General features: G+C 39.6%; 1 protein-coding gene across 3 annotated transcripts in view; it reads left to right on the forward strand.

Moving 5' to 3' along the window:
• Positions 1–12770, forward strand: part of MARK1 (microtubule affinity regulating kinase 1) — a 156839-nt gene that overhangs the window by 31671 nt on the left and 112398 nt on the right. The window contains exon 2 of one of the 3 annotated variants that reach the window (XM_062210375.1): positions 7258–7342. The exons of the other annotated variants lie outside the window; for them this stretch is intronic. Coding sequence (XP_062066359.1) covers positions 7301–7342 — 42 coding nt within the window. The 5' untranslated portion in view covers positions 7258–7300. The remainder of the gene's footprint in view (positions 1–7257; positions 7343–12770) is intronic. 3 annotated transcript variants of the gene reach the window in all.

A 12770-nucleotide genomic window follows, 5' to 3' on the forward strand; every position in this document is an offset into this window, starting at 1 on the left:
GTAAAATTAAGTTATAAAATCATGACACAGTCAACATTAATATCAGGCTAATAAAATAAAGAGCATTCTAGGAGAAAAAGGTCATCATCCTAATGTAATAATACATAAATATCAATTCTCTACATATAACAATGTGTTCTCAAAATATATAAAGTGAAAAAATTGAAAATTTATAAAATAACTTAACAAAAACATCTTATGTAACAAATAGAATAAACAAAATTTGAACTAGTAAATTAAGTTTTATTCAATGAATGTATATAGAATTGTGTACTTTAAGAATATGCTCTTCTCAGGGCCGGCACTGTGGCTCACTTGGTTAATCCTCTGCCTGTGGCACCGGCATCCCATATGGGTGCTGGGTTCTAGTCCCAGTTGCTCCTCTTTCAGTCCAGCTCTCTGCTGTGGTCCAGGAGGGCAGTGGAGGATGGCCCAAGTGCTTGGGCCCCTGCACCCGCAAGGGATACCAGGAAGAAGCGCCTGGCTCCTGGCTTCAGATCGGTGCAGCACCGGCCATAGCGGCCATCTGGGGAGTTAACCAGCGGAAAGAAGACCTTTTCTCTCTGTCTCTCTCTCTCTCTGTCTATAACTCTACCTGTCAAATAAAAAAAAATTTAAAAATTAAAGGAATATGCTCTTCTCTCTGAACATATGTAAAGCATTTCAACTACAGTGCAACTAAGATGAAAATTTTTTATCCTAAATGCAGATATTAACATAAGGCACTGAAAATTAATAGTGGAATTTGGAGGAGTTATTAATAGCAAAACAAAGAGAAATCAAGAACACCAAAAGCTGGCACATTGAGAAGATGAATAAAATAGAAGTGGGTTCAGGACAGGACCCTAGTGCATGCCAGCATTTTGCTGTGGAAAAGAGGAACAGAGGGCACTGTAGTAGCTGCTAATCACTTAGAGAATCTGGAGAGTGTGTATTACAGAAACCAAGAGAATAAAAAAAAATAAGTTCGTTTGTGTCAAATGCATGTATTGCATTTGTTGACAAAGAGGTAACTGGTTGGGGTTGGCACTGTGGCTTAGTGAGTAAAGCCACCGCCTGCAGTGCCGGCATCCCATCTGGACACTGGTTTGAGTCCAGGCTGCTCCACTGTTGATGCAGTCCCCTCTAATGTGCCTGGAAAAGCAGCGGAAGATGGCCCAAGTGTTTGGACCGCTGCACCCATGTGGACAACCTGGAAGAAGCTCCTGTCTCCTGGATTCTGATCAGTGCAGCTCTGGACATTTCAGCCATTTGGGGAGTGAACCAGAAGATCTCTCTCTCTCTCTCTCTCTGCCTCTCTGCCTCTGCCTCTGCCTCTGCTTTTGCCTCTCTGTAACTCTACCTTTCAAATAAATAAATAAATCTTAAAAAAAAAAAAAAACAAACAAACAAGAAAAGAGGTAACTGGTGACCTTGACAAGACTAGTTAGGCCTTGTGGACTGGTAGAACGCACCTATTAGAATGTGTTGAAGCAAAGACTGTGAAAGGATGACAGCAACTTGCAACTGACTGCAAAAGCTTCTTTTAAGAACTTTTTTTATATAAGGAAGTAGAGAAATAGGCCCATAGCTGGAAGGGGACATGTAGTCATGGAAGAGTTTCCTCTTTTAACTTAAGATACAAGGCATATTTATAAGCTATTGGACAGAGTTCATTTTAGAGGGAGTAATGATGATACAGGTAAGCCAGAGTAAGTACTGGAACAAAAAACCTTTAAAGGGTGAGCATGACTGAGGCCCATAGCAGAAGTAGTTTTGGCTTCTGACTACACCAGCGACATATTGTGTAGACACAGAAGATGAGGTTGTGGGTAGGCCATAGTTTTGATGTGGGTCAGAGGCTGAGGGGCTCTCCAGTTGTTTCTGTATTATTAATAAAGTAAAGACATCAGTTAGCAATTGGAGCTGTAAGAGGAGACAGAAGAAGGCATGAAGTGGACATTTTAGAGAAGCTAAAAGAGCAATTTCAAAGCACAGAGGATTATCAGGTGGTGTTGAAGGTCTCTTTAGATTTGTGACCAAAAACTAACGTGAAATTGGATAACACATTTGTCTGTGTGTCTGACAGTTGTTGAGCTTTCAGGTTCAGGTGTGGAGCATGTGTGTCACAGAATTCTGGGGTTTGCCAAGCAGATATGGAACAGAGGGTATAAAGCAGGGGAGTCGGAGTGTTTGAGAGGAAATGATTACAGTAAAGGATCTTGGTATGTAACCTGGGTGAGGATGTGTCAGGGATGAATTGCATTGAGAATGGGGAGGGTCAGTAGGTTACAGGTTTGTGTTTTAAAAATTAATGATAATGAATTATTTGTTTATAATAATTAATAACGAATCATTTCTCTGAAACACAGTGGGGGAGGGGTGGTGAGTGTACTCCTATCTGCTGGTACACTGCCCAGATGCCCATAACATCCAGGACTGGAAAGGTGTGAAGCTGGGAGCTGGGAACTCAATCCAGATATCACATATGGGTGGCAGTCACTACATGCATTTTGATATAGGATGCAGGTGTCCTGACTGGCGTTTTAATTGCTGAGTCAAACACCTGCCCTGAATTACAAGTGTGAGGTTGAAGAAAGCTTTGAACATGATCGTGTTCTCAAGATAACATTATAGTGCTCTTAAGATTTATTTAGAGGGGCTTCATGCAGTTATAAGGTCACAAAAACCATAAACAAGAGTAGTTTGATAATAGTGTAGCCATGCCTGACAAGATTTAAGCACTTCCTTGAAAGGTCCATGCTAAGATCAAGCACATGGTTAGAAAAATTGTGTTAATTTTGGCTGAGTTATAATTAAGATTTGTTGGAATAGTATGAACAATGGTTCATGACAGTAGGGCTTTGTTGAATGACAAGACAGTGTTAATGAATAAGATAAACTGTTTTGTGTTTGAAGTTTGGCCTGACTGCTGTTAATTGTATTCTTTTTACATTTAGATGTTATGGATTTCAGAATTTCATGGACTGACAAGATTTGTTAAAAAAAAAAAAGTGATAATAAATGAAAGCATTTTGCGAATGGAAAGACATTGCCAACTTTTCGTTTGTTTAGTTAGTAGGGAAGAACTCACTGTGAGCAATCAACATAATTACTGAAAAGAGAAGGCAGCTGAATACCAAACTGGTGGAAGGACATGGTCTCCATGTAAAGGATGGTCCTTTTATGAGAGAACATTTGAAAGTCTCCTAATAACATGCATGTATACATTTGCATATACACATATGTATGTGTTTCTTGTTTTGGCGGGGACCCATGCAAACTTCTATCTGGGAATATTTCAGACACACCTAATTTGGTTATTTGAGAACCTACATAGCAAACTTGTTTGCCTTTTGGTGATAATATTACCATCAACCAAAATTGCAGGTAGGGTAGAACTTCATCCTTAACGAGTTGTATCCTTGCTTACATTACATTGACATAAGTGGTGTGGCCAAGGCCCTTCACCAATGCACACTCTTGGCTGGCTGTGTCTATAGGATGTGGTTCATAGTTGGATGTTCTATCAGTGTCTTAGGTGAATATAAAAGAAATAATCTAGCCCTATGGCCACTCCTGATCCTGGAAAGGAAAATTCTTTCAGGCAGTAAATTAGTATAATTCTTGATTATGGTGAATAGAAAATAAAACCTGCAAAGACAATGAGGAGAATTGTTTAAAGAGGTAAAAGAAAAGTCATAGAATACTAATTACCTGATTAATAATATTTATTGAATGCTTTTTAAGAACTTAACTGAGTTGTATATTACTTATCCAGTTTACCTAACAGATATTTGAGTTTCTACTTATATGTTTTGGGCACTATTCTTAGACACCAGGGATATAGCGGTAAATGAATCAGGTGAGAGTTTTGTTCTTCCAGGGGACATCATCATTATATATCATATATATGATTTTAAATAGAAGTAAAGTATATGCAGAAAATAGAGGAGAGTTAAAGGATAGAGAGGAACTAGCAGCAGACTGTATTAGCGTGGTAGTTATGGAAGGCCCCTCCTGTGCAGCCGAGTGAGTTGAACATTTCATCTGTACCATGGATGATAAGTTTTCTTGGCAGTGACTGTCTCTTGGAGTCTATGGATGCCTTTGATCAGCTAACACCTATTTCAGGTTGTTCCACATTACTGAAGTCCTCCTGGGAACTTCTAGGGTCCCCAGGGCAACACTCAGAGAATACCACTGTAATGCTTGCTTTGGTGAAGTGGTCCATACCCTTGATTTGTTCAAGTTGTCTTTATTATTTTGGAGGAATGGAAGGAAATGATAAAGTGTGAGTGTATGCTTGTGCTTGCACCATTCTGTGAGGGTGGTGCTGTTGTGTGACACTGAGCCCCAGTCTTGGTTCTATTACAAAGAGGGACAGTTGGGGCAACAAAGTGCAATGGGGAGTAGAGAGAAGACAAAGATCTTCCCAGGTCAAAAGTTGTGGCTGTGTATAGGAAACTGCCCATATCATGGTAGCCAGTGAGAGATCCCACTAGGATTTTTCCTTGTCCCTGTCCTTAAGAACTATCTTCAGATCTTTGATTTCTTCTTTCAACATCTTCTTTTTAGTCATTGGCAAGCCTGGACAACCGCAGGCCTCTGGCAACAGGGCCAGATCCTGGCCTGCAAAACTTACCCTGTGGAAGAGAGCTGATAAGGACATTTGTCCTCTATAGACACTCAGCTCTGAAAGGTGTTCTAAACAACTACTTTTGGTAGGTTCAGAGACTATTAAAATCATGTTGGGATAGGCGGCAGGTTTTGAGATGTAGCTTGGAATTCTTACAGTTAGATCTGGGTTTCACTCCGAGAACTGCTTGTTTACTGTGTGACCACTGGCAGTTGTTTTACTGTCCCAAGTTTCTGATGGCTCACCTTTAAATTGGGTAATGTTACTCAAGTTTAGAATGAGGATTCAGTGAAATCATGTCTTACAAAAGCATTCAACACAGAAAAACATTGTCAGTATTGAGTAAATGGTGTCAGCTATTATTATTTTTGGACTAGTAGTAACAGAATTCCTGTTTTCAGAGATTACAAGTGGTTGTCAATGTATTCTGCTCATGGTGGAGTTAGGACAAAATGTGGTAGGACTAGCCTGATGGGAGGTCTGCTATTCGTTACGAAATCTATTTGATTTAGTCCTGAATGATTTAGTGAATAATGTAGAGTCAGATCATCTCACCATACCTCTAACCACTAGAATTTCCTAGTTTGAATCTTCATCGACAGACCCAAAACAACTGTGCTGGGGATTATTATTGGCCAAGCAGTTTACTGAGAGCAAATCATGGCTAAGGAGTTTTCATTTCTAGTTTGTGTGTTTGTTTGTTATTTTAAAGAGGAGGTAATGTGAGCAGATCTGAATACACTTTGCTTGCCAGGTGAAGTAAATGTGATTTGAATGGAGATTTGGTTCCACAACGACAACAGTTTTCATCAAGTAAATAAGTTGTCAAATTGAAGACAATACTGCAACACATAGTAGGTATTCAGTTACCATTGGGCTAGTAAATTCAGGCATAACTTACTAATTTGCCTAGAATGTAACTACTTAGTAGATGGAACCTAACTTAATAGTATTGTAAATATTTTTGATGGCAGATTCAAACAGGTGAAGATGTTAATGTTCAAAAGGGTATACTAGTGGAAAGTTTTCTTCCTAAGTTAGTTTGTTTCCAGAGATACTGTGTGCATAAACAGTTGGCCCTCCATATCTGAGGGCTCCACATCTCAGTCAACCAGGTGTGAATCAAAAACATTCTTTGAAAAATTGGCTTCTGTACTGAACATGTACAGACTTTTTTCTTTGTCACTGTTCTCTAAACAGCACAGTATAACAATTGTTTACATAGCATCTACATTCTTTCAGGTAATATGAGTAATCCAGAGATGATTTAGTTTACAGGTGGATGCGTGTAGGTTATATGCAATTACTATACCATGGTATGAAGGGACTTGAACACTCTCAGGTTTTGTTGTCTGTAGTGGCTCCTGGGGCAAATCTCTCCCAGATACCAAGGAATGACTGTGCAAGCAAATATTAGCTCCTCCTTATGCAAATGCAGCATATTGTGCTTTTATTCCCTTGGTATTTAAAAATTTTATTTTTCTTTTTTTCAAGAGTGTATCTTGGAGATTATTCCTTATCACTGTATGGAGATCTTATTGTTAAAAAATTGCTTAGTACCGGCCGGCGCCGTGGCTCAATAGGCTAATCCTCCACCTGTGGCGCCGGTACCCCGGGTTCTACCTGGTCGGGGCTCCGGATTTTGCCCCGGTTGCCCCTCTTCCAGGCCAGCTCTCTGCTGTGGCCCGGGAGTGCAATGGAGGATGGCCCAAGTCCTTGGGCCCTGCACCCGCATGGGAGACCAGAAGAAGCACCTGGCTCCTGGCTTCGGATCAGTGCGGTGTGCCGGCCGCAGTGGCCATTGGAGGGTGAACCAACGGTAAAGGAAGACCTTTCTCTCTGTCTCTCTCACTATCCACTCTGCCTGTCAAAAAAAAATTGCTTAGTACCCTATTATATGGATATATTTAATCAATTTTTCTACTAATGGTTATTATGTTGTTTCTGGCCTTTTGTTATTATAAATATTTTGTTACATAAAGAAGTCTGACTTGTTCGTATGTCTTTTTTTTTTTTTTAAAGATTTATTTATCTATTTGAAAGTCAGAGTTACACACAGAGAGAAGGAGAGGCAGAGAGAGAGAGAGAGAGAGAGAGAGAGAGAGAGAGAGAGGTCTTCCATGCACTGGATCATTCCCCCGTTGACCACAACAGCCGGAGCTAGGCTGATCCAAAGCCAGGAGCTTCTTCTGGCTCCATGTGGGTGCAGTGGCCCAAGGACTTGGGCCATCTTCTACTGCTTTCCCAGGCCATAACAGAGAATGGGATCAGAAGTGGAGCAACCGGGACTTGTGCCGGCATCCCATATGGTGGCAGCTTTACCTGCTATGCCACAGCGCTGGCCCCTCATGTGTCATTTCATACTCACACATGTGGGAGTTTATTTGCAGGCTAAATTCTTAGAAGTGCATTTGCTTGTTCCAGGTAAACACTTAAGACACCTCTGATAGGGTGCAGTATTTGTTTTCTACCTTGGAAAGGAGGAAAAACCTAGTAAGAACAGCTGCCAGTTAGGTGGTAAACCTTGTGACATTAAAGGTTTCTTCAGGCCTCTTCAAATACCTGAAAATATATCTGCTACTCTGGTCTTTGCCTATATTTTAAAACAACCCTGATTACGACTGTTTTTCTGACCCTAGAACTTTTGAAACAGGACATGGACAATGATTATGCAAGGTTCCGATGTGGAGCATATGCCATGGCTGTGTTAAATGCTTTTCCCAGGTAATTAAAAGCCCTGACATACAGGCAGTGTCTGCATCTTGTAGATGAGTAAATGAAGCTCAGAGGGATAACCTCCCAAAGGTCACATGGCTCAGTGACAAAAGCACTATGAGAGTACTTAAAAGTTTGTGGAAGATGGAATTAAAAGAGAGTTGATCTTGATACAAAAAATTTGAAATCCATGCATAGTTTTGTCATAGAATGCATTTTCTATGAACTTTTGAAGACGCTGTGTATTTGATTCCAGGTCTGTCTAGCTTCAAAATTTATCCTTGTAACTGCCACCTGACTGCTGCTGTCTATTCATTTGTTTTTATCCAGCATATTTTGGTATATTCTGTTGCTTTATCACCTTTTTTTAAATTCTATTGGCTTTAGATGTCTCTTATAGTTGAATTGAGGTGCATTCTTAGCGTAAGTTGTTTTTGTTTATGTGTGTGTGTGTGTTTAACAAAAAAAGTAGGTTAGAGGTACCGTTGCTGTGGCACAGCAGGTTAAGCCACTGCCTGCAGCACTAGCATCCCATGTGGGCACCTATGCAAGTCCTGGCTATTCCACTTCCAATACAGTTCCCTGTTGATGTGCCTGGCAAAGCAGCAGAAAATGGCCCAGGTCCCTGGGCCCCTGCACCCATGTGGGAGACCTGGAAGAAGCTCTTGGCATCTGCCTTTGGCTTGGCTCAGCCCCAATCGTTGGGGGGTGAGCCAGTAGATGGAAGATTTCTTCCTACCTCTCTTCCTCTCTCTGTAACTCTGACTTTCAAATAAATAAATAAATCTTTAAAAAGAAAAAGAGTAGGCTAGCATATCACCTACTTGTGCTCAATAATAGATATGCTTCATGTTGTTAAATTATTTTGTTTGGGACTCTTTAGTGCTTCTGGATTATTTATACTTGCTCAGTCACTGGGATATAACAGTAAATTAAATAAGTACCTTTTTTCTTATGAGGGTGGGGGAGGAATGAGAACACTAGTAAATAATAAATAAATAAGTAGGGCAAAGTGTATTATCACTTGGTCAGAGTAAGCCTTACTATATAGATAAGATTTGAGGAAAGACTTGAGGGAGTGCAGGGAAGAACTTTGCAGGCAGCGAGAACAGCTGGAACAAATGCCCTATGGGATGAGTGTGCCAGACATGCCTGAGAATGGCTGTGAGACATATTCGGCAGGAGCAAGTGAGTGAGAAGGGGTACTGTGTCAAATGAGGTCAGAAAGATAGTAGGGGCAAGGTTTTGTTGGGCCTGCCTTATTAGCCATTGTAAGGTCTTTGGTTTTCCTTTGAGTAAAGTGAGGATCTGATATAGGATTTTTAGCAGAAGAGTGTCATGTCAATGTTTTAAAAGAAATACTCCACAAATAATAGACTTGGGAGAGGGAAGTGATGAGGGGCAAGGTTAGAAATGAGGTCAATGAAATAATCCAAGTAGTTCAGATTAAGCTGATTGTAGTAGGGGTGGTGAGAGAGGCTAGATTCTGAATGTACTTTGAAGGTAAAACCAATAGAAATTCCTGACCAATTGATTGTGGGTTAAGATAAAGAGACAAATAGGGGGAGAATTGGGAAGCTGTGAGGTCAAGATGACCTTAGAGGTTCTGGTCTGAGCACCTGCAAGTGTGGATTTGCTACTACCAAGTCAGAAAAGGCTGTGTTGGAGCTGGCTTTGCAGGGATTGGGGTGGAGATGGGTTTGAGGCTTGCTGAGGTTGGGACATGTGGAGGTTGAGATATCAACATACAATCAAATGAATTTGTCAAGATGGCAGCTGGATAATAAAAGTTAAATTCAAAAGAAGTAGCTGGAGATAGAAGTCTTGGAGGTGTGTGTATATACATATTAGTTAACGCTATGAGAGAAGATGAGGTCACCAAGTGAGTTGATAGAGTGTGTACAGAGAAGATGAGACTGCCAAGCTCTGAATTCTTCAGATACTGTGGTATTAGCAATGGGAGAGAAGGGAAGCAACCAACAAGGCCTGAGAATCAGGCAGAAGAAAAATATGAAAGCCAAGGAAAGGGAGTGTTTAAGGAGAAAGGCAGGATCGACTTTTAAAAAGATGCTTATGAGTCAGGAACACTTTGCCTCTATTCTAGTCTGTGGTTTTGTATCTCCTGTCTCCTTTTAAATTTAATCAGTCTTGTTTGAGAGGTAGTCTAGAATAGTAGTTAAGATATGAATCCTGGAGCCACTCTTGCTGGGTTTTGGTCCTGGCTGCAGATGGATAGCTAGCAGAGTGACACGGGGAACAGTGTCAGGCTGCTCCTGTGTCCATATGACACAACCTCATTAATATTGCCTGTTTCCCTGCTTGTGGCACAGGTGTCCAAGGTTCATCTTGTAAACCTCTTTTTCCTTCTCCCTCTACCCCCTGATCTGGAATCAGCTATTTCTTTTAGAGGGCACCATTGTTACCATTGTCTATATTCTTTTGTGGACAGTCAGGATTTCATTCTTTTTTAAGGCTGAGTATTATTCCATACCATAATTTCTTTATCCAGTCATCAGGGTTGATTCCGTTGTATTGTGTCCCACAATGGCTGTATTAGTTTTTTTTTTCTTTTTTCTTTCTTTCTTTCTTTATTTTGACAGGCAGAGTTAGACAGTGAGAGAGAGAGAGTGAGAAAAGTCTTCCTTCCGTTGGTTCACCCCTAAATGGCCGCTACGGCAGCAGCCGGCGCACTGCGCCAATCCGAAGCCAGGAGCCAGGTCTCCCATGCAGGTTCAGGGCCCAAGCATTCTCCATCCTCCACTGCCTTCCTGGGCCACAGCAGAGAGCTGGACTGGAAGAGGAGCAACCGGGACAGAATTCGGTGCCCCAACTGGGACTAGAACCTGGGGTGCAGTGCCACAGGTGGGGGATTAGCCTGGTGAGCTGCGGCGCCAGCTGCTGTATTAATTTTTAAAAGTAATATATTTTAAAAAGTTTTTAATTGAAACAAATAGCTGTACATATTTTTCAGGGTACACTGTGGTATTTTAATACATGCGTGTATAATCATTGGTGTATCCATCTCCTCAAACATTTATTATTTCTTTGTGTGAGGAGTAGTCAAAATCATCTCTATTAGTTATTTTGAAATACACAGTTAATTGTTGTCAGCCATAATACTTGTGCTATAGAACATTAGAAATGGAAATTATTTTGTTAAAGTAAAAATCATGAATTCATGGCGACATTTTAACTTCAAATTAATATTGTAGAAATTTGGTTCTAATAATGAAAATGTGTATAACAATATTTGCTGTATCATACTTGTATATACATATGCATATCTAAAATACAGTCTCAATAATAATACTGACATAATAAGACTACTGAATGATATTTAAGAGTTTTTTGTCAAAAATATATTCTAAACATACAATCCAAATACAGTTCTAAATTAAAATAATTTTTCCTTCTGGTTATCTCACACAGTTTAACTATTGTTAATTTGTTTCATTTTGTATTAAGTATTTCAAGATGACTATCTTCTTTATATTGGTTTATATGTTTACAGCATCTGTGTTATACTCTGGTTTCTCTTCAGATTGTATAAATCTTTCGCATTTTACAGCATCTGTGTGATTTCTGCTTTACCACTGTATAACAAGGTATGCTCATAGAGTCTTCTTGGCCTCCCTGTCCCAAGTCCTCTTCTCTCCCTCCCCAACTGGTAACCGTTTTTATTTGTTTTCAGATTATCTTTCTGGTGTTTCTTTTGCAAATATAAGCCAGCTTGTATATATGCTGAGAGGGTTATCTAAAGTGCTTATTGTGTTCTTTCCCCATTCTTAAAGTAATTCCTCCATAGTGCATGGGCACCCCACGGGCATTTCGTCACAGCATTCATTCTTTGTGTGGAGAATTTTAATGTGATCTTCTATTTGATTAGGAATAATGTACACGGATTCTCCTTGATTTACCTCCCTGTTAAGTGGAAATAGAACTTTACTGACAGCTGGGTAGAAGTGCTAACAGAGTCATGGTCTCAGTTCTTCAGCAGCTTGCAGGAAGTGATGAGAGTGGGAGGAAGAAGGAAATTGGTGGTGGTGGTGGTTCAGGTAGAGGATTCAGGTAACCTCAGGTATATTTATACATAAATATATATTTATATATTCAGGAAACCTTAAGGTATGTTTCCTTTTTGAAAATTTTTTGTATATACTTTATTTTTTAAATTTTATTTAAGGTACACAAATTTCATGTATTTCATATATACAGATTTAGGAACATAGTGGTACTTCCCATACTGCCCTCCCTCCTGCCCATGTTCCCACCCTTCTTTCTCCTTCCACTCTTACTCCATTAATTTTTACAATGATCTACTTTCAATTTACTTTATACTTGTAAGATTAACTTTTCAGTAAGTAACGAGTTTAACAAATAGTATGGAGAAAAAAATCATTGTTCCTCCTCAGTAGAGACAAGGGCTCTAAACAATCAACGAATCTCAATTTCACTCCCATACATTACATTTTAGGTACTCTAGTTACCACAGATCAAGGAATACATACGGTATTTGTCTTTTGGTGATCAGCTGATTTCACTTAGCATAATGGTTTCCAGTTGCATCTCTTATTGCAAAAGACAGGATTTCATTCTTTTTTAAGGCTGAGTATTATTCCGTACCATAATTTCTTTATCCAGTCATCAGTTGGTGGACATCTAGGTTGATTCCATATCTTAGCTATTGTGAATTGAGCTGCAGTAAACATGAGTGTACCAATGACTCTTTCATCTGCTGATTTCATTTCATTTGGGTAAATTCTCAAGAATGGGATTAATGGATAATATGGTATATCTATTTTCAGCTTTCTTAGGTATCTTTGTATTCCACAATGGCTGTATTAGTTTACATTCTCAACAACAGTAGATTAGGGTACCTTTTTTCCCCACATCTTTGCCAGCATTTATTATTTATTGATTTCTGCATGAGAGCCATTTGCTAACAGGGGTGAGGTGAAATCTCATTGTGGTTTTGATTTGCATTTCCCTGCTAGTGAGACTGAGCATTTTTTCAGTGTATGTTGGCCATTTGAATGGCATCCTTTGAAAAATAACTGTTCAAGTTCTTTGCCCATCTCCTAACTGCATTGTTTGTTTTGTTGTTGTTGCATTTCTTGAGCTCTTCATGGATTCTGGATGTTAATCCTTTATCAGTTGCATAGTTTGCAGATATTTTCTTCCATTCTGTTGGTTGCCTCTTCACTTTTCTGAGTGTTTCTTTTGCAGTGCAGAAGCTTTTCAGTTTGATGTAATCCCATTTGTTAATTTTGGTTTTGATTGTCTCTGCTTTTGGGGTCTTTTCCAAGAAGTCTTTGCCTTTGCCAATGCCTTACAGAGTTTCCCCAAGTTTTCCTCTAATAATTTCATAGTATCAGGTTGTAGATTTAGATCCTTGATCCATTTTAAGTTGTTTTTTGTATAAGGTGTAAGGTAAGGA

Source organism: Lepus europaeus, chromosome 14 (genome assembly GCF_033115175.1).
Source record: "Lepus europaeus isolate LE1 chromosome 14, mLepTim1.pri, whole genome shotgun sequence".
NCBI classification, from domain to species: Eukaryota; Metazoa; Chordata; class Mammalia; order Lagomorpha; family Leporidae; genus Lepus; species Lepus europaeus.